Source organism: Apodemus sylvaticus, chromosome 8, assembly GCF_947179515.1.
Source record: "Apodemus sylvaticus chromosome 8, mApoSyl1.1, whole genome shotgun sequence".
Taxonomy (NCBI): domain Eukaryota; kingdom Metazoa; phylum Chordata; class Mammalia; order Rodentia; family Muridae; genus Apodemus; species Apodemus sylvaticus.
This window is the reverse complement of record NC_067479.1, coordinates 96,959,031-96,985,486: the sequence shown is the minus strand read 5'-3', so window position 1 is coordinate 96,985,486 and position 26,456 is coordinate 96,959,031. Positions and strand designations below refer to the sequence as shown.

The following is a 26,456-nucleotide window of genomic DNA, read 5'->3' as shown; positions in this document are numbered from 1 at the left end:
ATGCATAATCAACATACACTTCCCTTGATCGAAGTTTAAAGACACTAATCTGTCTGGATTTGCCTTTCCTGAATGTAATGCTTCTGCAAAAACCACCATCCATGGACTTACAGAATGCCTTATCCACCATCATGATATTCCACACAGGATTGCTTCTGACCAAGAAACTCAACTCATAGCCTGACAAGTATGACAATGGGCCCACAATCATGGAATCCACTGGTCTTGCTATGTCCCCCACCATCTTGAAGCAGCTGTTCTATCTAACAAAAAAAATGGAAAGGCAGTTTAAAGACAATTTACAGCCAATTATAGTGCCAACTGGGTGGCAGCAGCCTGGGCTGCTAGGGCAGAGAGGTAGAGCAGGGTACTTTAGAAGGCTTTGAATGCTGATACTTTGAATCAGCATTCAATATCTGATACTCCCATACTGAGGATCCACACAACTGGGTTCAGGAATCAAGGGGTGGAAAAGAAAATAATTCCACTCTCTATCATCGTTAGTGACGACTAGGAAAATATTTTCTTCCTGTTCTTGTAATCTTAAGTTCTACTGGCCTAGAAGTTTTGGTTCCAGAGTGGGGAGCCACACAAACATTCCATTGAACTGAAAATTCAGACTTCCCCATGGCTACTCTGGGCATCTGATGTCCTTAAGCCAACAGGATAAGAAAGAAATAACAGTGTTAGGAGGGGTGATTGATCCAGATTACCAAGGGGAAATTGGGTGGGAGGTAAGAAAGATTATGTCTGGAGTGTAGAAGATCCTTTAGGGTTTGTCTTGGTGCTATCATATCCTGTGCACTCCTCAGACACCTCTTCAGCCTAATCCAGGCACAATGACAAAGGGTACAGACCCATCAGGAATGAAGGAATGGGTCACTTCTCCAGGAACAGAGCCAAGACTTGTTGAGATTGTTGCTAAGGTGAAGAAAACATAGAATGGGTTGTAGAGGATGGTAATTATAAATACCCTGTGACCAGCTACAGAAATGAGGATTATAACTGACATGAGTATTTCTGTCATATTTTGTTAAGTATGTGTTTGTACAGATATTTGTTTTCTTTTCTTGATTTCTTTATCACATAATGTAGCATCAATAAAGAGAATATCAGTGGTTATCATATTTAAGTTTGAGTAAAAAATGTCACTCAAGAAACATTGCCACATATCCTAAATTTATAATGCATTTGTGGTTATATAAGGGATAGTTATATCATGTCAAGTGTAATTATAGCCTGGTTAAATATATAAATTCATTTGTAATTATACATGGCATAGTTATATTATGTTTAGGCATTATTATGACCTGGTTATTACTTCCATTTGGGAATTAATCATGTGATTGTGTATCAAGTTGACAAGGGGTGGGTTTGTGATGGCTATTCTTGGTTGTCAACTTGACTGCATCTGGAATTAACTAAAACTCAAATGGCTGGGCACATCTGTGAGAGATTTTCTTCTTGATTACATCATCTAAAGTGGATAGGAAGATTCACTTCTCATCCGGATTTTTGAGGTGTGAAAATATATCTTTAATTCAGATCTTTTGAGATGGGGAGACCATTCTTTTAATCTGGGTCACACCCTCTACAACAAAACTATGTAAAGAATGTGCAAAAAGGACGCTTGCTTTATTCTTCCTGCTCTTACTCTTGTTGGCAACTCCATCCCTTCACTGACACTAGAGCATTCTTCTTTGGAATTCTGGAGTATAGTAAAGATGAGCAGAGCCATCCAACCTCACAGGCTGAACAACTACTGGATTTTTGGACCTTCCATTGATAGGTAGCCTTTGTTGGAGTAGCTGGACTACACACAGCCTGTAAGTAAGCCATTCTAATAAACTTCCTTTCTATATACATGTAGATTCTTTCTATAAGTTCTGTTTCTCTATAGAACCCTGACTAACACAGTGGGGAAAAGCATGGCAGGAGGAGCTTGAGATAGTCGGTCACATTATACTTGTAGTCAGAAAGCAGAGGTAATGGATGCCTGTGTTCTGTTCAGTTTTCATTTTTTATTTTTTACCTAGTTTAGGACCGCAGTCCACTGAATGATGACACCTAGATTTAAGGTTGTTCTCACCTCCGTTAACCCATCTGGGAACTCCTTATGTGCTCCTAGATCTTGTCAATTATTATCCATTTAATATCCATTGTTAACAGTCCATACCTTGTCAACCTGACACCAAAAGATATTCTGCTAAAGCTATAATCTTCCACCTCTCACCCTCATAGACTCATGGCTATCTCATAACGAAAAATGCATCCAGTCCAACTTCAAACATACTCATAAAATTTTTCGACAGTTCTAAGACATCAAAAGTGCAAGCACAGAGTATCTTCTGAGACTAGAGAAATTTCTTTACTGTGAACCCCTATAACAACAAAAACAAGTTACAATGGCACAGAGTAAACATTCTCACAATGGTGAAGTGAAGATATAGGAAGTAAAGACTGGACCATAGAAAGACCAAAATGAAGTAGGGAGAACATCAAGTCCTGCAGCTTCCTGTTCAGTGCTAGGACTCACCATGAACCATCTAGGCATCAAAGAGCATGGAAAGCTGTGATGGCTATTCCTGGTTGTCAACTTAACTATATCTGGAATGAACTACAATCCAGAATTGGAAGGCTCACCTGTGATCCAGATATTTTTTTTCTGCTCCTGTAGATTTTTATTTTTATTTTTTATTAGATATTTTCTTTATTTACATTTCAAATGTTATCTCCTTTCCTCATTTCCCCTCTGAAAACACCCTATCCCACTCCCTCCCCCTGCTCACCAACCTACCTACTCCTGCTTCCCTGTCCTGGCATTCCCCTAGCACTGGGTCATCGAGCCTTGACAGAACCAAGGGCCTCTCATCTCATTGATGTTTGACATGGCCATCCTCTGCTACATATGCAGCTAGAGCCATGGGTCCATGTGTACTATTTGGCTGAATCTATGTGTACTCTTTGGTTGGTGGTTTAGTCACTGGGAGCTCTGGGGGTACTGGTTGGTTCATCTTGCTGTTCTTCCTATGGGGCTGCAAACCCCTTCAGCTCCTCATGTCCTTTCCCTAGCTCCTCCATTGGGGACCCTGTGCTCAGTCCATTGGTTGGCTGTGAGCATCCACTTTTGTATTTGTCAGGCACTGGCAGAACCTCTCAGGAGACTTGAGGCTGGAAGACACAAGTTTCTGACCTGGATCTTGGCATGGAGATCTTGAGGCATAGTGACTGTGAAAAGCTTAGGCTCAAGCAAGGTAGTACATGCCTTTAATCCCTAGAGACTGAGGCAAGGAGATCTCTGAGTTCAAGGTCAGCCTGGGACAAAACAAGTCCCATATTCAGGCATGGTGGTACACACCTTTCATCTGCGCCACACCTTTTGTTGGAGACCTACATAAGGACAGTGGAAGAAGGAAGATTTTCTCTTCTTTATCCCTTGCACTTACTTGTCAGCACATCTGTTGGAACCTACTTCTATAGAAGATCAGCCGAAACAGCTAGCCTTGTGGGACTGAGAAACTACTAGATTCTTAGACTTCCAATTCACAGCTGACCATTGTTGGGGAGTTAAACTACAGACTGTAAGTCAGCATAATAAATTCCCTCAATATAGAGAGACATTCCATATCTCTGTGACTCTAGAGAACCCTGACTAATACAGAAGTCTTGTACTTCATGCTTTGCCATATCTCTCTTGGTCAGCTCCAGTCTGTGCCTGCACTTTTTGTTAATAGATCTCTTGTGGCACTAATATCTCTAAAATCATCAGGTCTCCATTTTAACATAAGTTTCACCTGCACAGCTCTATACAGTGGACTCTCAGGGCCTCACTGCAGAAGCAACAACCACTGTCACACACTGTGTAGCTTCAGCAGCCATCTGGAACCTTGGTACAAACTTCCATGAACCCCTCAAGTGGCATTTTCAGTTCAAGCTCTCTCCTCTGAAATTAATTTAGATTTGCACAAGAGGACAGAGCCTCTGATGTATTGTTCTAGTATAGAGACGTAGATTGTTTTTAATGGTGATAATCTCTTCAACAATCATAGCTGCTTTTCAGCTCCTGCCACATCTGCAGTTTTACACTTTCTTCTTTCTCTGACAAACAGCACATTTTTCTCCTCCCCCTCAATTATTTCTCTCTTCCTGTAAACCTGGAGAAGATCAGTGAGCAGACATGATGCACCCTGAATGCTATCCTCTCTTGAAATTTTATCCATCAAACAAATCAGTCCATTATTTTTGTACTCAGCATCACTGAAGTTCTCAGGATATGGGCAGAGTGCAGCCAGATTATTTTCCAGAATATGTCCTGGATGGCTTCCATCCCAGTTCCCAAAGATCTTATTCTCCCTAAAAGCACATTGTTTGTGTTCCTCTCAGCATCTGGCTTTCCCTCTCATCTACCAGAATCACCCATTAAGTTCTCCTCACAGCATCCTAGGGCTTTTCTACTCCAAAGGCCTAAACAAACAAACAAACAAACAAACAAACAAAAAACACATGATAAACTTTATCACAGCAACAACCCAACCCCTGGTATCAAGTTTCTAAACTGCAGCCCCACTCCTGGTTCCAAGTTCCTGTATGAGTTACTTTACTTGTTGACAAAGTTTCTGGTAAAAGCAACTTTAGGAAGGAGGCAAGGAAAGTTACTCTGGTACACAGTTTGATAGTACAGACAAGATAAGTCAAGGCAGCTGGTCATATTGCACCTGCACTCAGGGAACAGAAAAAGGTGGATACTGGTGTTTAGCTTTCTTTCTTTCTCCTTTAGGTTCAAGCTAGGACCTTAGTCAGTATAATGGTGCTGTTGAGATTTAGAATGGGTTTTCCCACCTCGAAGAACTATGTCCAGAGACTTCATCACAGACATGCCCAGAGATTTGTTGATAATAAACATTAGCAATCATGGTATGAGGTCTAGTTGAAGAAGTACAGACTTTGGGCAAAGACTTGGGTTTACCTCGAAGTCAGCACTGTGAACTCCCCCACACTCTAGAGACTAGTAACTCTAATCTGTGTAGGTGTATAATACCTGCTGCAAAGAAAGTGGGAGGAGGAGAAGCTGTCATGGAAGAGATCACCAAGCCCTGCTGAGTGCTTCGCACATCAACTGGCCTAGTGAATGGTAACCATGGTGATGATGATATTGATAAAGGAAATAGTAGGGTGAGTATGTCCATGGATGATTTGTTTCCTGAGTCTGAGCAACCAGCAGTAGGCCCATACTTTCTAAGCTATTGGCACTTTAAGCACCTTTATATACTACTTCCTCAAAATGGGAGTGGCTATATTTTACCACACAGGTGGAATGGTACACCTCTTTCTCCATGACTACCAGTGCTGCTTATCATACTTTGAGGATTCATACTCTAGAACTTAGTAGGTGCAAAATGATAGTATTAGTTCTCCTCTTCTGAATGTTTAATCAACTGGGACTCCCTATGAGGATTTTGTTTCAGTAGAAGGTGCCTGCTCATTCTGTTTGCCCATCTGACTCATCACTCATGATGGGAAGAACAACTGCAGTCCTGAAGTCTTAGATCTTGTGATCCTGGAAAGGTGCCCTTCTGTTTCCTTTCATCTGGTGCATCTTGCCGGGGGTTTCTGCTTTCCTAGTTTAGTGGTCCTGTCTTTGAAGACACAGACCTGGAAGAAATGTTTTGTCTAGTTGGGACTGGGCTAGGCCCATGATGAGGCAGAAAGAGGTTGTGTCTTGTAGAAGTGCATCAGCCATGAGGAGAGATGTTTCTGTTCTCATGGTTGTTCTCTCCCTGACCTTACGTCAAACTGGCCAGGTGTAGCAGGACTGGATTAGACAGACACTGGCTGATGTGGCTCTTATGAGATTATGGTAATGCTCATGATGAGAAGACAGCAAAGGTGATGTCAGTATTCTGTGAAGAGCTGAGAAAGGACCCAGGAGCAGAGGGGAGAGGGGTACCCCTGTGATTACTGGGTTTTAGATACACATCTCTAATTTTTTTTAACAATTTTATTAAAACTAACTCATCAAATACATAGGTGAATTTTGTGTTTTGATTGCCTGATATTTCTAACTAAGGGCTTGGCAGTCAGTGGTGGCCCTGTAAGGATCACTGGATTGAGTGAGGATTCTCTGGTGTGGGTGGGTTGGTTTGGTCTCCACTGCCCATTTTGAACTCTTTGTCTTTACAGGTAATCTTCAAGAGGCACTTTAAACCTTTCATACTTCTACAGAAGATGGCATAGATCTTCTGGGGCTGGCAGTGGGTCACTGAACCCATGGATGCTAAGTGGATGCTAAGTCTGGCAACATGTGCATAAATGGTTGTGTGGCTGACCATGCATGCTATTGGCATGCGTGGCCCTTGACATGTCAACACAGAAAAAGAAGAGCTTTTTTGTTACCCTGATTGCTAAGCTGTGGACACCAGTCCTCAGGAAATGGACAGCAGGCCTTGCTGACGCCACGTTCCAGAGAGGGAGAACCGACTCCAGTGCCCTACAGTTTCCCAGAGAGGCTCTTCTTGCACAGACCATGTTGACTACCAAGCCAGCACAGGTTTTTCCCCAGGTGATCAATCATGCAGATATTACTTATCAAACCTGTGGAGCTTCTCACGAGGAGGACGGCCATGTTTATGATTTATTAATAATCACTGTTCTTGTTTTCAGAATTTCCTTTAATCATTTTATTGAGTTCTGTAATCAGGCCTTGAATCAGGCAGCCCTGAGAAGCTAAGGCTTCAGAATTGACTGGAGTTGGGAAGCAGGCCTGAATCAAGCTAGGCCTGGGAGGATGGTAACTTTTGCCCCCTTAAAGTTAGGGGGCTCTTTACTCACAACAGGCCGACATCCCCCTCTTTCCCTTTCTCCTTCTGTCTTCTCTCCCTCATAAATAAACAGAGTCCTCACAAGTACAATGTAGAATTCTGAGCTGATGTTTTCCACTGGAGTCTCAGATAGTTAAAGAGAAGGAAAATTAAGCAAAGGTGTAGACTGTTGGGGTACAGATCCCTGCAGAGCCACCAGGCCAGGCTTCGAAGGGTGACCAGTATGTGAACTCACCTCAGGCCAGGGCAGGTAGGGCTCTTGGCTTTAAGGAGATCAGCACAAGCATGGAGCTGCTGTCCCTTTGGCTGTCCCTTTGGCTTGCTTCAGCATGAGCAGCAGGTGTCTGCCATCACCACCTCTCCCAGGACAGCCCATGCAACTACCTCTCATCCCTGCCTCCCTCTGCATTTGAAGACTGGCCTCTCTCAACATTGCACTAATCAAACCCCAAAGCATGGTTCCAGCCTTCGTTGCCCTTCCAGACACCATCACCATCCCTTCCAGAAGCTTGTCCTTTTTCCACTGGACATGCCTTCCTGCTCACATCTGTACTCACGTCTCATCCACTGCCTCTGGCTTTGACTTCCTCTGTTCCCAGAGGTTCTCCCACTGTCTTCTCACTGATGCCAGGTTGACCCAGCTTCCCTCTTTGTGAGTCCTTTATTTATGAATGCCAGACTTCTGTGTTAGGCTTCCTACAGAAGTGTCATAGGTCTCAGGCCTTTTTGGCCCAAGTAACAAACTCAGTGTGAAACCCTCCCAAGCCTCCTCACTCTTCCAGGACTGCAGAGCTAGCCAATGTGACATGTTGAGGTGCTGTTGTGGTGCTCCTCCCAATGTCAATGGGCAATTAATTTCTAGACTCAGTTGTTCCCTGCGCTCTCCTTTCCTTTCATGCCCCCTCCAACACCCGCTTACTGAATCAACTCGAATGTACTCATGCTCACCTGGGTAACAAGCTGCAGGCCTCCCCCCAGTGCCTGTGCAGTGGCCAAGGAAATGCTCTGCTCTAACCTTGAATTCTTGAATTCTCCCATTAACAAGTCACACTGTACTGTTTGCAGATGTGCAAACTGAGGTCTTCAGAGGCAGCAATAGCGGTTGGAGGCTGGCAAGCAGCACAGCCTAAGACTTAGTTTTGCCTGGCTTCATGCCTAAGTCCCAGCCTCTTCATCAATGTACTGTGGGTCCCTAAACTCGGGCCTAAGAGTCTTGTCCTCCCTCCAAATGCAGTTATGATCTTGTGATGCATGATAAACACCATGCCTGCCCTAAACCATGAGTCACAGCATATCCAGTAGGATCACGTAACTATCAACAGAACCACCTGCCCAGCTAACAACTGCTGAGCTGTGTCATGCATTCAACGTGCATTAAGCACACATATTCACCGTGGGTGCTCAGGCACCCATCTCTACATCTGCTCAACCTAAAGCTTCTGGGACAAAGGGCATAGACAGTGGATTTCCTGGCTGCTGAGATGTCTGTAATATGGTTCCTACCCCCAGGCTCATGACACTGTCGGAATCTGATCTTCCACTCCAAGTATGGCTCCATCACGAGGTTCTTCAGATTCCTCCCCAGAAGGTCACCCCTTTTCACTTCACCTTTAACCCTGCGACTAACAGCCTTCTGTGTGGTGTTGCTGTCTGTCTGTTCAGCTAGCCACGTATGTTGTATTCACCTCTGTAGCTGGAGCTGGCCCGAGAATGCATTTCAGTCCAAGGACTGATGGGCTGTGAGCAGAGGCTTCTCACAGTCAATATGTCTAAAAAGTGAATAGACTATATGCAGGAGAAAACAGGCCAAAAACCAGTGGGGACAAGCAGAGTCATGGGACTCTGTCACCTGAGCAAAGCAATTTGCAGCACCCACACAGGCAAAGTTTGGAAATATCATCTAACTTGCTACATAGCAGAGAAGAGAATGGTTTGTGGAAACTGTACACCTTTTATAAGTTTGCAATTCTGCCTCTCCCAACAAAAAGAACCTCCAGCCCAGGGCTGGTGACCTAAAAGGTATCCTCCCACAGCTGAAAATGCAGTCTCATGACACTTAGTAGGACATGACCCTGTACAGGGCAGTGTGTTCCTCTGTGTCAGATCCATGCTGGAAAAAATTTGAGATGAACAGACTTGCGCCACTGAACACTCATCTGATGTTCCACTCTCACAAAGCGGGAGTTAGACTCTGCCCTTTCCTGTCCTGCCGCCCTTTCCTCTCACGGCCTCTCCATCTCAGTCAGTGGGAACCCCCTCCTTCGACCCACCATCTTTCCTCAGTCGCTGCTGTCCTCTCCCCATGCCTCCCCGTGCTCCCCACTCTGTAGTCATCTCTTGCCATGGGCAGTCAGGGAGTTTTCAAAGTCAGGAGTTAGGCCTGGATGTTCAGTGGAAACCCTGTGGGATTCCCACCATCCCAGTAACTCAGGGGGGTCCTGGGGACCCGGCATTAGGACTTCACAGCCTGCCCCTGGCCACACAGAGTCCTCTGCTGATGTGTGTTCAATCTCATACCCTCCCCTGATACCACTGGGGTTCCCTCCATGTCAGCTCCCTCCCTCCTCACTTCTCCCATGACTGCCTTTCTTCTGAGGTCAACACGAACAGGCGATCTTCTTAGCTCTTGACTCCCCCATTAATAGTCACATCTGGGACTGATTCGGGGACCCTCTGGGTATTTCAAACCCTTAGGAGGCTCACACCCCTTACATAAAAAGACAGTATCTGCTTATAAGTTGCACAATCCTCCCAGACATGATCATTCTTCCTTAGATGCTCTGTCAATGGTCAGTATACTACATCGATTAGGAGACAGCCATAAGACAAAGTCTGTGCCTGATCATCACAGATGCACTTAGTTTTCTCACTCTGTAGTTAGACACATCTGCGGATACAGAACCTATAAATATGGATGGCCACTTATGTTTATGTACTGTTACGGGACTCAAGGAAAGCAAGTTGCAGAATGTTATAGAAACATAAACTCCCCAAAAGGGGGGAGAAATCACCAGCCCCAAACAAAGACATCACAATGTGTTTATGGAACCAGGTCTGCTGCGGAACATATCCCACCTAATAGGTCGTTTGTGAAGGGAAGAACGGAGCTGTGATACTGTATGGACTCAAACCACTTATGTAAATCACACTGAAGCATTTTAAGTGAAAATGCCTTAGAGGGGTGCCAGATATGTTGGGATGTCCAAAACATCAACGAAGAGATCACTACTTTGGTAGATGTTTGAGTTTTTCCTGTGGCAAGCACCATGTTTGGCTGTAACCACAAATAAGATCAGCAAAGACCCTGTCACTGTCTATGGGAGGCAGTAGACAGGAGACAGACTAGCATCACACACATCAGGACAGAGCCTGCACACACGGGGTTAGAGGAAGCCTGGGCCTGGTCTGTCTACAGACCTTCCAAGGACCACAGTTAGGGGGCTGCCGGTTGTATCTGTAGGTGAGTCCTTGTTGGGCCTGGGTTTCCTTCAGCCTACAGAGGGGCTCAGTGTGGGTCGGCAATTACTCACCTGGGATGAACACTGATGCTAAGGGATTCTGAGGATGCTCAAAGATGCCTTTTAAATTGTGGGGTGTAGCAGCTCTTCCCCAATTCTCGTGGATTCCTTTTCGGATCTTCATGGTCCCCTCTTTAGTGGGTTTCAGGTGAGACACAGTCCATCCCCAGGAAGAATCTCAGGATGGCCAGACTGAATTAAAACTGTCCCTTCAGCTGCTAGAGTCTGGTTTAGAGTCTGGTTGACTCTGAACGGAGAGGACTAGAAGTACCTGGGAATTGATGTCATCCTCAGCAGGTAACTCTTGGTCAAAGCTGATTTCCCTGGGGCTTAGACAGAGACCTCCTTTTATGGCCTGGGCTCCATTCCTCCTCAAGAATCTTTCCTCTTCCCTGACTCCCTCACTTCCCCACCAGCCTTTTCAATGAAAACTGTGTGTGATTCCTCATTTTCAGGGTCTACTTTAGAGATCCTTGCAGGACACATCAATAGCATTCAGGACCTTTTGAAAAGGCTCAAGGCAGCCCAGCTGAGCAGCCATTGACTCTTCTGGCCCTCTAGATCATGTGTGCTGGGGTTGGGTGCCCTGCAGCAAGCCCGAGGGTAACTGTGTCTGCAGCTGTGTACGCCCCAGAGCACTGAGCAGTAGTAGCGGTGGCGGCGGCGGCAGCGGGAGAGCAGAAACACAAGTGATTTATGAAAGTCGATGAGACTTTTAAAGTAGGCTAGGGAAACAGCAAGACAAATCTCAGGGCTGAATTGATTTAAAGGGTAAGTATTGAGGTTTACAGATTGATTGAGAGGAGAGGGGTGAGGTAATGGAAGGGCGCTGGGGAGGGGCCAATGGGATGTTTTTATAAAGTTAATGCGATTTGTAGCCGAGGTTGAGGGGGCTCTGCCAGGGTCTTGTGCTGTCCCAGGAGGAAGCTGAAACGCCAGATGATTTATTGCATGGTGGCTCTGAGTGTGAGTCTCTCTCTGTCTCTCTCTGTCTCTCTCTCTCTCTCTCTCTGCCTCCCTCCCTCCCCCCCTCTCCTCCTCCCTCCCTCCCTCTCGCTCTCCCCCTTCCTTCCTTTCTCTCTCTCTCTCTCTCTCTCTCTCTCTCTCTCTCTCTCTCTCTCTCTCTCTCTCTCTCCCCCTCCCTCCCTCCTCTCTCTCCCCTCCCTCCCTCCCTCTCGCTCTTCCCCTTCCTTTCTCTCTCTCTCTCTCTCTCTCTCTCTCTCTCTCTCTCTCTCTCTCTCTCTCTCCCTCCCTCCCTCCCTCTGACTCTTAGTGTTCTTCCTGGACTCTGTTTACACATCTGCTCTTCCCTGGGCCCTACATCTTCCAGAGGTCTGGAGAGTCAGCCAGGCCCTCACAATGGGACTCACTTTCCTGCCTGGAGACCTTCAAGGTAACTGTAAATCTACTCTCCAACCCCTGCCAATGGAAACCTTAACTTTTAAAACAGTAATGAGCCAGCCTGGCCATTCTGGCAACATTTCATAAAGATTATTTTAAAGATTTAAAGAGTCGATATAGAAAATTACATTCTTAAAAGTTAGCCTCAGCTAACTTGCTTTTCCGAGAGGCTGTGCGGGGCAGAGGCTGGGGAATATGTGAATGGCTTTCTCTTTACTTCTTTCCATGCAGATGCGCCCCGAGATTTCAGCTGCCCACAGCGGTCATTTTCATGATCCAGTCATTGAATTTAGGGACCGTCTTTGTGATCAGCACGGGGAGACGAGGGGAGGATGACTGCTAGGCAGAGCTAAGTAGGCAATGACCAACGCTGTCATCCAGGCACACACAGTGAGAGGACAGTGTGACGCAGGCAAGGCCGAGGTCAGGCTAGGGGACAAGGCATGTGGAGGAGGTGGGAGGGTCATAGCTGAGGCTGAGGAAGGAGCTGTACCCAAGGAGGGCCAGCAAGTGGAGGGAACTGCCCAGCAGGAGGACATGGAGGGATGGGGGTAGGAAGGGTCCGTAACCCAGTACATCTGGTTGGCTCCTAGGCTCTTAACCCTGACCTTGGAGAAACCGTTCCTGAGCCCCCATCAGGAGTCTCACTTGGCCTTCTCCTACCCATAGCCTCTACCCACACTATGCAGAAGTTAAGGGCACAGTGAGGTTGGTGATGAACCCTGTGCAGTTGGAGACTCAACAAACAGGAACTTAGAAAGATGAAACTACCGTTGGTTTTCTACCGTTTCCTAGCTTGGCAGCTCAACAGCACAGCCCCCAGACTTCACTCATAAAAGGGAACAAAATGCTAATCCTGGTCACTTCCAGACTGGCAAAGATGGAAGGAACGAACTGCCCGCCTGTCCATCCGTGCTTAGAGACCAATGGCGTGCTTAGCGCCGATCCTCAGCCCTGCAGGCCGAGCCTCCTGAAGCTTCCTTCCTCCGTTCTGAATCTGGTCTGGGAGCTGCTAGCCCAGGGTCCATCAGTGCTGACTGCTTCCACCCCCACTCACCCATTCACCAAACGCCTGCAGCTGGTGAATCGATGTGATTCCGTATCAATTATAAATTTTGTTTTCTGCCTGCCTACAAGCCATTAGCTTAGATCAATACGGTCTCTACCCTTGCTTCAGCCATCACTGAGGCTGGTGATGATTTCAGCATGGTTCCAAGCTGCCTGGGGTCAGGAAGTCGGGGCAGCATTCCAGACCAGGCCTGAGCCAGTTCAGGCCCATCTTGCGAATAACTTACTGTCTTCTTCAAACTAGGTCATGGCCGATGCTCAGGTGGTCCGGGGCCTGAAGGCCAGGCTGGTAGCCCTCTGACTTTCATCTGGCACTACTTCTGCCCTGAATGTCTAATAATGTTACAGACATTGTTATCTTCCATGCTGGAGAGAAACCTATTTGCTTGACCGCTTGTCTGAGGCATCTTGGAAAGGGAGGTGGAGGATGGAAAGGCTTGAGTCTCTAGCGTCTGTCTTTGGCAGCATCAGTCCACAGGCCAGAGGCAAGGGTAGGAAACATAAGGGAGTGTATGTTCCTGACCTTAAATTCTCTGGTCCTTGAAGACTATGCATGAGTTACGGCAAGTTGGTGAGTTGCTTCTAGCCCTGCAGCTGGCACCCAGTGTCCAAATGCAGAGGAGTCTGACTGTCTCAGACCATCTGCTCAGAGAGTGGCCCCCTTTGACTCTATCATCCTCTGTGCATGGCACATGGGAAGTAACACTGTTCCTTTAAAGAAACAGTTCAGAATAGTGGCCTGGTCTTTGCTTGTTCCAAAGTAAAGTGATCCCAGAAAATCTCGTTATCCAGTACTGCCCAGGGTCCACATGGAGCCTACCAGGCATGGACATGGAAGGCTGCCCCAGGTCATAGAAGGTGTATGTGAAGTCACTTCCTGAGATATGTCAGCTCTTCCCAAGATATGTCATGTAAGCTCTTCAAGCATAACAGTGGGTATTACTATTCTTGTAAGCTTCGGAAGTGCTAGAATTCTCAAATATGTATTCAACCCCAAATGCAGGTAGAAGGGGAAGGTTCCTGAGTCTGTAATGTCTAGGAAGGCTATACCCATCTACTCCAGAAATATGGAAATCAATATAAAATAGTCAAATTTGGCATTCTTCAGCACACCACAGGTAGAAGACACCAGACCTGCTTGCACTTTTGTACTCACAGCCAGCATGGCTGGAAGCACCCCCCATTGCCACCTGGGGAATCAGCGGCCAATCCTAAGCCTGATTCTTATTAGCCCATGGCTTGGTGGTAGTGCCCTCTAGTAAAGTCCACCTGAGATGGCCAGGTTAAAGTAGATGACGGGCCAACACCAGTGCAGAAACCGAAGGATAGGCATCTAAGTCCCTATGGGAGAAAGCAGGCACTTGGGGCATTGGGATAACAGCTGCTGAGAGAACATCTACCTCCACACTCACACACACACTCCTGTATTCAGGAGGAGGATGCTTGGACTTCAGAGTCCTGGATTGAAGCTCAAGATGTCACGGGCACGCTCTGACTTTTGAGCAGTTAGCTCTACTCTCTCTCACCTTAAGGCTGACAGGAGTGAAATCAGAGATGGTCAAGTGAACAGGCAGCTCAGACACACCCAGCTCATTCCAAACCTCCAAGTGTTTCTCACCTTCCATAAAAAAGAGAAGCAAGGTGATGTTGGTGTAATGAGGCCAAGTGTTGACAGGGGCAGGGGGCGGGGGAATCATACTTGAAAGTCCATCCATATAAAATTTAAAGTGACTAAAGCAAAACACTCCATGGTGATAAAATCAGAAATCAGTCACCCTGGGAAGAACCAGGAGGGATTTTCTTGAGCTAAGAAAGATACACTGTGTTGATCTGGATGGCAGTCACTGAGTAGACATTTAAGACAAGCATTTTACTGTGTGTGTCAGTGCCTTTTTATCTTCAAGGAATAGGTGGTCGCCCCCAAACACCAATACTAGTGAGGCCAATAGAAACTCTGTTTTCTCCTGTATGCACAGATATCTATGATAAAGTCAGTAACCTCTACCTGTTTACACAACTTTTCTCTGACATACTAATTCGTTTAGTATCACCACTCATGTGCCTTGGGTTATTATTCAGTAATATAAGGATTGTTTAAATACAAGCAATGTGTTACCATGGCTACCAATCTGATATTCAGGATGTCTTCCGAGGGACTAAGGGGGAGAGACAGCATAAACAGTGTGGACAGATGGACACGATGAGAAATTGTGAGATTGTATCACGTTACAATTGAAATTGTATACAGTACACAATTTAAAATGTGTCAATTATTTACATCTGGATTTTTTAAAATTTAATTTTGAAATAGGGTTGATTCCAGGTAACAGAGAACACAGAGAAAGGGGAACTACGTATGGAAATTATGTCTCAGTACAAACAAACAAACAAAAGAAATAAACAACAAAACTCTAAACAATAGGTCAAAAATCTATTTGCAATGTACGTGGAGTCCGCTGTATTCAAAGGTCCTAAAATTGGGAGCATTTATTTCCTATAATCATATTCCCTGGGTTTGTTCTGAGCCCTGTGCTGATCTGAACAGTTCTGTAATTTCATATTAACTCTGGAAGGCACATTTGGAAAACTGTATTCTCTGTGTGAGGTAGAGGATCTGAGTTTCCATAGAAGATGTATAGGCTTGGGCACGTCTGTCATCAGGGTAGAATTAGCCTACCAGCAGCAGTGCCAGGGCCTAGCCTGGATGTAAGGTCACGACCAGGTTAAAGAAACCCACGGGTTCTCTTCTCTACTTTAGGATCCCAACCATAGGTCTCCACATTTGAACTCTGGCCTGTTTCCTGTATCCTGGATAGCTTTAACTGTCAACTTGACACAGCCTAGAGTCACCCAAGAGGAAAAGCCTCAACTGAAGAGTTGCCTAGATCAGATTAGCCCGTGGGCAAGTCTGTGAGTGATAATCTTGAGTGTTTACTAATTGTTACAGGAGGTACCCCACTGTGGGTATTTTTCCCCTAGGTAGGTGGTCCTGGTTTATATGAGAATGCTATGAACAAGAGAATGAACCACCAAGTCACATTCCTTCATGGTTTCCTCTGCACTCCTGTCTCTGAGTGAGCTCCCTGGTCAGAGGTAAAAATACCTCAGGGAGATAGCAAGTAGCTTTGCCCTCGGCTTCCTGCCATGGCTTCCTCCATGACAGACTGTGACTCAGAAGCATAAGAGGAAATAAACCCTTTCCTTTCCGCATCTTTTTTAGTTAGAATTTTACCACAGCAATTGATTGAAACCAGAATGCTAGACCCTCTATTAGCCTCAGGAATAGCTCACATGAGCCCCTCCTTGGCACAGCTCACTCTCTTGTCTTCCAGTCCCGCTCTGAGCAAGACGCAGGCACAGCAGCAAATGCTGTGTCTCCTACCTGATCATGTTTCCTTGTGGCTCACTCTCAGGCCACGCATGTGTTCTCTCCTAGGAAACCCTCAGTGTATTTGACCCACTTGGGCACACGCCACATCGGGTCTTCATGGGCATTTTCTGGAAAGGCACACCACTCAGAACTCAGCAATCAGAGCAGGCTATGGACCCACACCATTCCTTTAGGCCACAAACCTCCAGGATTCGGAACAGTTCCCTGGCCAGATGGTATGAATCAGGTGGCTTCTGGGTTATCGTTCCCTGGCAGCATCTCGAGGAATCTCACAAGCCTTGGGCATGACTCCAGAGCCTACATTCCTCACCTTCTATCCTTACCCAAAGAGGAAGACAGGTATCCTGGTACAGTCTTATGCTGCATAACAAGAGTTTGGTCATAGAGGGACCATGTAGTAGTCCCATGTAGTAGCCTCATGATCTTATAAAGATGAAAATTCTCAAAGCTAGTGACGTGATAACATTCGTATGGTTGTACAAAACTTAATGTTCAAGTATTTGTACTGATACGAATATTGGCCAATTTTGTGATCAGTTGTATCAGAATAGAGGACAGCCATTATGCATGGTGCATAATTGACAATGATTAAAGCTCACCATCTCATTAACCTATTTAACATATATATTTCTCATCATTATTTTAGAATATACAACGTATTTATCAAAATAGTTAACTGGGGGGGGGGGGCACTTGCTGTTCTTGCTGAAGACCTGAGTTCAATTCCCAGCACTCATATGAATAGCTCATGAACACCTGTAACTACAGGCCCAAGGGACCCAGTATTCTCTTTTGGCCTCTGATGTCACTGCACACATGAACTACACATACAAACATACATATATACATTCATACACACATACATCATAACATGCACACACACATATACATGTGTATATATATGTATACACACATATGTATATACACACACACACACATGTCATAGGCTGATGTGTGTGACTGTGTTAGTTTTTGCTTATGAATCTATCTTTTAATGGCCAGCCCATCTCTGCAGGCCTATATGCTAGTTTTAAGCAAAAAGTCTAAAGTACACAAAAATTAAAATTAGAAAAAAATACCTTATGCAAAAAAAATATTTTGGTACAGTTTTAAAATACATTTGTGTTTAAAGCTGTTTAAAAGGCTCAAAATGTTACAATTTAAAAAGTTTATAAGGTAAAAATGACTTGGCAAGCTAAAGTTATTTTATTAAGGAAGAAGAAAAACTGTTTTTCACTTAAACCCAGTGTTTGGTGATGCACAGGGACACCCTGGGCTTCCACCTTTACTCTCCAGTCAGCCACTGACTCACCCAGGGAGACTTTCTGTCACGACACTCTCCATGTCCCTAAGCACCTGGTATAGCTGCAGATGCTTGCCTTTCACGCTATATTTTATCATAGCTTTTTCTTCTTAGGCATGTGACTACTGCACTACAGTTGCCTTCAATCATATGTAAAATGCTATGCCATGCAGCCTAGGTGCCCACGAAGAGGTATGTGAGTATGTGATGTTAGAGAACAGTGACATCACCTAATGATATATTAGGACACATCCCTGTCACCTGACTATAGGTTTTTTCCCCTAGTGGTTACCATATTCTTAGCTAGTATTCATTTATGAACATGTTTTGATTTTTCCTTTTTAAGTTGCATTTATTGACTTAACTGTGGAAGAGGATTACACACACACACACACACACACGCACGCACACACACACACACACACACACACACATCCTCCTCCTCATTGTTCCCATACAATTACATCATAAATTGCATTAGATCAATATATAGAACTTCCCTCATTAATGCCCTGTGACTCTTAGTCCCCTACAAGCTCTGTTTTATGCCTTCAGTACGTTTCTTCTCTTGGATGTTACTCTTTGTTTTCCTGGAGTTGGTCTTGTTTTTACATTTCTCAGTTCTCTGCTAGGTCTTGTTTTTCTGACCTTAAACACTGTATCAGTCGCCTACATCCAGTCTTTGTTTGTTCAAAGGCTGTAGGCCCTTTCTTCAACTTCACTGCATTTTGTAACTCTATAGCTGGAGGCCTGCAGAGTAATTTACAGAGGTCTGTAAATAGTTTGGGTTAAGGACAAGCAAATGACTTAGCATTAGACAAACATGAATATCACTCCCACGATCCTTGCTCAGGACTTGGACAATCTTCCTCCTGAACCTTTCAAAATGACAGCAAAGGAACTTGATTTTAGTATAGCTATGAGAACTGAGGAATTACAACAGAAGTGCCTGCGTCCTTGAGGGGATTCAAGAAATATAAGTTTACTCTCTGGTGGGGAAAAATCTTAAGAAAAAAGCCACAGAAAAGCGTTCATTCTACCCAGCATCTGCTTCTTGCCACCCGACAGTAGTCAGGCTCTCCACACTCATGGGGTGGGGTGGGTGGGGTCCAGGGATTGATGCTCTTCCTAAGGAATTTAGCCACAGCTATCACAGCCTCTGAAGAAGGGAGCCTCCTGGAAAGACACAAGTTTACCCTGAACTATTCCAGACAAAGGCAGAAGATCGTGTGGAAAACCATCGATGGATTGGTGACATGACATAAAAACTTATAGACATATAAACTTAAAAAAAAAACAGACCACTAATATACAACTCAAGGATAATTGTGGACTGAGTAAATGTTTGCAACATACAACTCAGTCAAGGGTAAGGATAGATTTTCTTAAGGGCCTCAACGAGTTAAAGAAGAGATGAGTTTCAGGCCTCCTAAGCCAATGTCTCCCTACGATTGTCCGATTCATTCATTTATTCATGTATTCAAGAATACATTCTGAGCACTTACCAAGGACTGAGGGAATCATGTTGTTCAAAAAGAAAAATGGTTCCCACCCTCATAAAGCACCTAGCCCAGTGCAGGTGACATACTTAAAAGTCACTCTCAAAAATATGTAACTGTCACCTGTGGGTAGGAAAGACTGAAGGACAAAGGTGAACTGAGCAGGGGGCCAGGGACCCAAATTGGAGGAGGGTGGGGTAGGGTTTCCCTCGTGGGGGTAGCTGAGCGGGGATGAACAGCAATTAAAGGAATGTGTGTGCGCGTGCATGTGTTCAAGTATGCACGTGTGTGCATGTGTGTGTGTGTGTGTGCGCGCGCGCATGTGAGTGTGAGTATAAGAGGTCCAGAAGGAACTCCGAACATGGAGAAGTGCAGAGAAGGTTAGCACATCTGGGACTTAGCGAGTGAGCGAGTGTGGAAGAGAGCTGGGCTATGAGGGACACTCGGACATTTGAAGAACTGTGGGTTTTAATAAAACACACAGTGGATATTGTGTTAGGATCCCTAGTTGAAGGGTGGAGAAGATAGTTGGAGAGAGGTATAATTCACATCTTGGATGATGGCTTTGGCCAGGTTAGAGGTTATGATGACTACAGAGGACTTGGCCTGAGAGCAAGGGGATGGACAGAGAGCCTTCCTCAGACCTGTGCAGTGGGGCAGGCCACAGCAGTAACTACTGATGTGTGACGGTGTTCATGGGCCTTAAGGAAGCTGCATGAAGACAGGCAAGACCATCAAGGCAAGCCATGACAGCGGGGAGGCAGCAATCCCAGTGGGACCAGGACAAGCATCACAAAGCTTGGAGAGATAGGGATGACGCAGACACATAGAAGAGCCTGGTCCCAGTACTCATCATGACGTCAAGGCGTCAAGGCATCACGGCGTCATGGCGCAAGCTGAAGAAGGAAGAAGGAACACAGAGGGTTAAGGGTGGAGGGCACAAGGGCAGAGGGCGTGAGGATGGCTGTGAGGGTGCAGCCTGGTCCCTGAGGCTCCTCCTGACTGTTCAAGGCACCCCCATCACTCTGAGGTGAGGAACCCTACCTTGTGTTTATTTTTCTACCTTAAAAAGAAATAACTAGGGCTGGGCAATGGTGACACATGCCTTTAATCCCAGCACTTTGGAGGCAAAAGCAGAGGCAGGCAGATCTCTGAGTTTGAGGCCAGCCTGGTCTACAGAGTGAGTTCCAGGTCAGCCAGGGCTATATAGAGAAACCCTGTCTTGGAAAACAAAAACAAAAACAAAAAAACAAAAAACAAACAAACAAAAGAAATAACTCTTCTGTCGTGTCAAAGTGCACATGGACTTGTGCCCTGGCTGTGGACATCTGCAAATGCAACTTGGTTTTCTTCTGTGAAAGCTGGAAGGGACAGGTTAAACTGAGTCTTCAACTCCCACCCCGGGAACAGGGGTGAGTGGGAACAGGGGTCAGTGGGAGAGACATAAGCCTGCTGGGAACAGGGTCCCACATGGGAACTAATGAGCAGGGACAGCATCTGGTTTCACTGGGCAGAGCTTAACCAGTGTGTGTGTGTGTGTGTGTGTGTGTGTGTGTGTGTGTGTGTGCATGCAACTGTGTTTGTGAGTTTGTTTGTTGAACTTGTGTGTGTGTGTGCATGTGAGTGTGCATGTGTGTGTGTTTGTGAGTTTGTGTGTACATGTGTGTATGTGTGTTTGTCTCTTCTGTCTGTACATTTTTGGAAGTTGAATCCACCCAGGGAAGGACAGTTGACCTATTGCATGCTGTGGTTTAGGTAGGATCTGTATCGAAACACAGGGAGCCCCATTTCCCTGTGGCGATAGGCTTTTAGAACAATAGTCACGGGGCCCATCTCTGTGAATGATGTGCTCCCTAAGAGGGAGTCAGTTATGGCCAAGGCAGGCGATGATGTGCCTAGCACTGCGCCTCAACCCCTCTCAGCCACCCTGCTTCCTGCTTGCACAGCCTCCACTCCCCTCTCCCTGGATCTCTGGCTCCCTGGCACTAAGGCAGTTCTTCCCAGGCAACTGACAGCCAGGCTTCCCTTGGGAGGATCTTAATTCTGACATCCCCTCCTCCCCTAACTGATGGTGAAGCCTCCCCTCAGGGTGGTGGTCACCTTCACCTGTTCCTTCAGGGCTGGCCTGGTTGAAACTTGCCCAAAAGCTAGCAGACAGTGTGGCTTCAGAGAAGGGATCTGGAAGCCATCAACAGCCCAGGGGAGACCCCAAAGTCCTGTGACCCTGGTGTTCAGGTCTGAGGATTTTTATTTTTATTTTATTTTTTTTATTTTTTGACTTTCCTAAAGAGGAATCCAGGTCTTTTTCAAGTGACGCAACACTTAGGTGTGGCCTACAAGGATCTAGTTCAGACAGCGCCTGGGGAATTTGTGTTGTAAAGGCTCTTAGAGGGTCACACAGATCCTGTCCTAGTCCTGAAAGCTTTAAGTGGGGGTGCATTTTGGTGAAAATTCTTCCACCTGCCACAGCCCAATTTCTTTGAACACGTGAATGTTTATTTCTGAACACGCTGTGAGTCTAACTTGGTTCCTGGCATGACTGTGGTCTCAGGCTGCACACACTGCCTTTCCTGCTTCCAGTTCTAGCCTCACTGGTGTGAACACACACACACCACATCACATATACCACACACACATCACACCCCCCCACACACATCACACACCACATACACACACATATACCACACACACACACACACCATATACACCACACACATACATACATCACACACACACACCACACATACCATACCACACACATACACACACACACACACACACACACCATATACACCACACACATACATACATCACACACAACCACACACATACACACACACACACACACCACATACACCACACACATACATACATCACACACACACACTACACATACCACACCACACACATACACAGGAAACTCCATGGGTTGCTCCCCACTCCCACCCCAACAGCTCACCCTCTCTCTGCCATTCTGCCCCAGATCAATACCTCTCATTCCTCAGCTTCCAGATCAAGAATCACAGCTCCCTTGGGCCACTTCCTGGCCCCTTGTGCACCACAGCTTCATTTGTAAGCTATGTTCTCAGAATGACTGTCTCAGGATTTATGCTCAGACAGGTTTGTGGGTACATGATTCCTATATTAATGTCTGAAAAACTACACTAGAAACTTGTCACACACCTAACCAGATGGTATGGCCCAGGAGAGAGGGCTCTCAACCTTGGCACTGCTGACATTTAAGACAGATAATTCTGTGTGCTGGGCCTTGTCCGAGACACTGAGTGGGTGTTTAGCGGCATCCTTGGCCACTACCTTCAGGATGTCCATAGCACCCTAGCTTAGAATGGCCAACAGATGCTTCCAGACATTTCCTAATGTTCCTGAAGGGAGGAAGACCTGCTGTTAATGGAAAGAAAGCCACAGAACTCACATATTTAAAAAAAGTTTGGTGAGTGTAGGGAAATGGCTTAATTGGTAAAGTAATTCTCATCATTCAAATATCGAAATCTGAGTTCAGATTCCTGACACCAAGAACAAAGCCAGCCACACAAAGTAGTGTGTGTGTGTGCTGAGGGTGGGGCAAAGAGGTAGATCTCTGGTCAGCCAGTCTCTCCAAATCAGGGCGCTCCGGGTTCAGAGAGAGACTCTGTCTCAAAGATGAAAAGGGAGAGTGACAGAAGAAGCCAGCTGAAGGTGACCATGTAGACGCATGCTTGTGCATGCATGTGAACACACACCTGCACACACACACACACACACACACACACACACACACAAAGCTTGGGATTCCACAGACAGGCCCCTTTTTCTGATATTCTAACACGAGCAAGTAAGTCATGGAAAAAAACCCAGTACCCAAACTCAGAGCCAGAGAAAGGGGAAAAAACGGAGGAGATACACTTTAATAATAAGCTTCTTTAACCCACTATAAGTACTGTCATTTCAGCAAGTTACCAGTCTAAAATAATTTTTGATGGAATCATTAAAAGCCTGGGCGTACTCTTCTCTTTGGACCAGTTATATGCGAAGTGTTCATTAGCCTCATGTGACTAGCGGCTGTGTCTTCAGACAGAAGTACAGGGAAGGAAATGGCTTGTCTGCAGGGGTCTGGCCTGGCTCACCCCTCCATCATCTTCAGAATACGTCTCCACCTCTTAGCAGGGCCAGGGAGGTCCGTCCTTTGCTCGCTAGGCTGCCAGGTCACCCTACATCCCAACAACCTACAGAGAAGCGTGGGCGCCACTGAACACACTGGAGAAGTCTCTCCTGCCTTCAGGATGCTAATGAACCGGGGCAGCCAGAGGAAGTCAGGGACCTCCACTTCCCTCCCCCTCCCCACACAGCTACCTCCAAAGAATACTCCAAAGACCCACACATCCCCAAAGACCCATCTTTGTCTTCTGTGCTTAGAAAGCAGGTTGTCCCCAAGCACTGGTCATCTGAAAGGCATGAAGTAACACTCCTGGCCAAGAAGTTGCAGCCTTGAGGAAAATGCCCTGTTTTTGTGTTTGTTTTTTTTTTTCCTGTCTAGTGCCTGGGTCCCCAGGCCACTGCCGGGACACAGGCTGATGGCTCAGACCTGGACTACAGATTCCTATCTCTTGTTTTATTGGACTTTTAGTAGCTGCCCCATCCCCACATTTACTTTCTAACAGTGCTGTACCCGGGGTGGGTGTGGGTGAGGCGCTGGAGGTGGGGTGTCTTGTTCTGACATAAAGGTAGGTGTGCGACACTCCACCCCTGTCCGCCTGCTGGCTGTGGGGGTAGCTGCTCCCAGCAGACAGGCCTCAGACTTGACCCAGACTCTACAGAAGCCTGGGTATTGCTAACTGCCCCAGAGGCTCATTTCAACTTTTATATTTTTTTTTTCTCCAGTTGCCACCTGTTAAAACGACGACGAAGCATGAAATGTAGGGTGGGGGTGCTCACCACCTACGCACTTTAAATACCTGTGCAGTAGCTGTGCGATCTCAGAAATGATGCCCACACAGCCCCCCTCAATCTCACTGAAACTGCAGACACAGGCTCAAGCAGACGGCCACTGTCCAAGTGCCACAGCTCCAGAACGCCTTCCCCACCTCGTACCGGACAGGACAGCTCCCGGAACGGCCTCGCGTTCGCCAAGGAGAACACGCAGTGTGCCTAACAATCCGCAGGAAGTTGGACTTACCCCTCCTGGCCTGTCTGATCTTTGGGCTCAGCATGCTGCAGCCACCTGGCCAAACCCGCTGGGCAGATCATGCTGCCATCCGCTTCCCTTTTCTCTTCTTGGCCAGCTCCTTCGAGCCCTGGGGCCACTGGCGTCACTCCCTCGGCTCCCTCTTCTGGCTCCGGCTTGCCTTGGACTACATAAATCCTGATGCATTATTTATCCATTCCAGAATTAATTTTCATCCAACCGGACCATTAAAGCCACAGTGATCTTTGGTGCTCAATCACGGGCCAGGGCGGGGCCCGCCTGGCTATCCAGTTGGCTCAGCGGGTCTACCTATTCCTGAAGGAGGGGGCGGGGTCTTAGGCTTCGAGGCGGGTAGGTGGGCGGAGCCAGCTGCAACCCAGGGGCGATTCCCTCTGGCTGCAGGTCCCGGGCCCTGCCTGTTTGTGCTCCAGCCAGCAGAAGCCACCAAGAGGGAGGAGTACACACACTCATTGCGTGGCTAGCCTGGCCAGCACATCCTACTAAAGTGAATGCGAGGTTGTCAGGCAAGGGAGTGGCGAAACCAACCCCTCCAGGCCCAGCCCAAGGGGATGGACAATGTCTCAGCTCCCTGCCTTTCTTGGAAGAAGCTGGCTTTTCTGGTGCAGCTCACAACTAACTAGCAGAAGGAGTCCTGCTGAGGGTATCAGCCACCTCCTTAGTAAGGTGACAGAAGACAGTGCCTGAACCAGGTCACACAACTTGACGGAGTTGAACAACAGGTCTCTGTTATGGCCAGCATAATTCTAAAGGGTACAAACTGGGGCCATCGTTGAGTCTAACATCGACGTCCTAAGAATCACTCTACGAACGCAGTCACAACAATAGCAGCAAATTATTAGGTGCCTCTCTGTTCCACTCCCTTACTATTGAGGAGGCTGCTGCTATTAAATGTTCACAGGAGGAAAAAGGAGAAAATGGCAGAATGTCAAATGTCAAATGCCAGACGTCACTATGTCGCCTAGTGCCGGGCTGTCATCTGCACACAAGGCTGACTTTACACTCATGCTTTTGTTGTTGTTGGCCATTTTTGCTGAGTCTTGCTATGTAGCCCAAGCTGGCCTTGAACTCTTGATACTTCTTCCTCACCCCCTGGAGTGCTAGGTTATAGGCGTGTCCTTCCATACCCCAGCTATAAACTTAAGCCTTTCTATGATGCCAGTCTCTCAAAATACTCCTGTTCTGACCGCTGCTTGGTAATCGCTCCCACCTCGAGAGAGGTCCGTGAACTTGTGGGACTGTGACCTCTTCACTTTGTGCTCTGGCAACCACTCCTGCGTCCTCTTAGCCACCCGACCCTAGGGCTCGGTTATTTTAAGCTGTGTTATAATCATCCTGCTTTGAATGTCTCCTGTCTCTGTTCTCCCATGCAGTCCTTCTCAACTTTATTTTAAAAAAAAAAACCCAAAAAACATTTATTTATTTTATTTATATAAGTGCTCGTCTGTATGGACACCTGCCAGCCAGAAGAGCACATCAGAATTCACTATAGATGGTTGTGAATCACCATGTGGTGGCTGGGAATTGAACTCCAGACCTCTGGAAGAGCAGAGCAGACAGTGATCTTAACCTCTGAGCCATCTCTCTACCCCACCTCAACCACCCCTGCGCCCAGATATCTATGTGGCTCTTGACAGTGTCCCATTAATAATTACCCACTTTCAGCAGCTGCAGGGGAAGGAGAAGACTGAAGATCAAGGGAAAACACTGAAGGACGAGGTAAGTCCCACATCCAGGTTAAGAGGCCCGCAGAGAGCAGGCCGTCTCAGTCAGCTCCAAGCCTGCTCTTTAAATCTTAGCTCAGCCTCACATGGAGTAGGTATCCTGGCACGGCGTTGAAGGCCTTTCACAGTCCGTCATGCCTTTTGCCATAATCTAGAGAAGTTCCCCCTGCGGCCCTCTGTATGGGTCACACGAGGACCCTGTGTGTCCCCTTTCAGGTGCAGCTCTGTTCCCACTGCCAGCACCTCTGCACAGACAGTGCCTGACTGTGGAAACCTCCCTCCCACTGCATCAGCTCCACGGGCCTTGTTAAGCTTTCAGCACAGGCCTGAAACTCTCCTGATCCTACAGCTGGGGGAGACACTAAGCACTTTCCTGAGCCCTTGCACACCTTCCTAGGACTGGCCTTCTCGCCCTCCCACACATGAACCCCAAACTACCTCATAAGAAGCCCCATGCACAGAGGATGGGGAGACTGCCTAGTGGGTAAAATGCCTATCACGCCAACATGAGGACAAGAGTCTGGATCATTAGAG

General features: G+C 46.6%; 1 protein-coding gene across 4 annotated transcripts in view; it reads right to left on the bottom strand.

Annotated features, from left to right (window-relative positions):
- Arhgap22 (Rho GTPase activating protein 22) overlaps window positions 1–26,456 on the bottom strand; it is a 156,549-nt gene that overhangs the window by 103,854 nt on the left and 26,239 nt on the right. The window contains exon 1 of one of the 4 annotated variants that reach the window (XM_052190150.1): window positions 24,172–24,489. The exons of the other annotated variants lie outside the window; for them this stretch is intronic. Within the exon in view, the coding sequence (XP_052046110.1) occupies window positions 24,172–24,205 (34 nt within the window). The 5' untranslated portion in view covers window positions 24,206–24,489. Of the gene's footprint in view, window positions 1–24,171; window positions 24,490–26,456 lie in introns of those variants that run through there. 4 annotated transcript variants of the gene reach the window in all.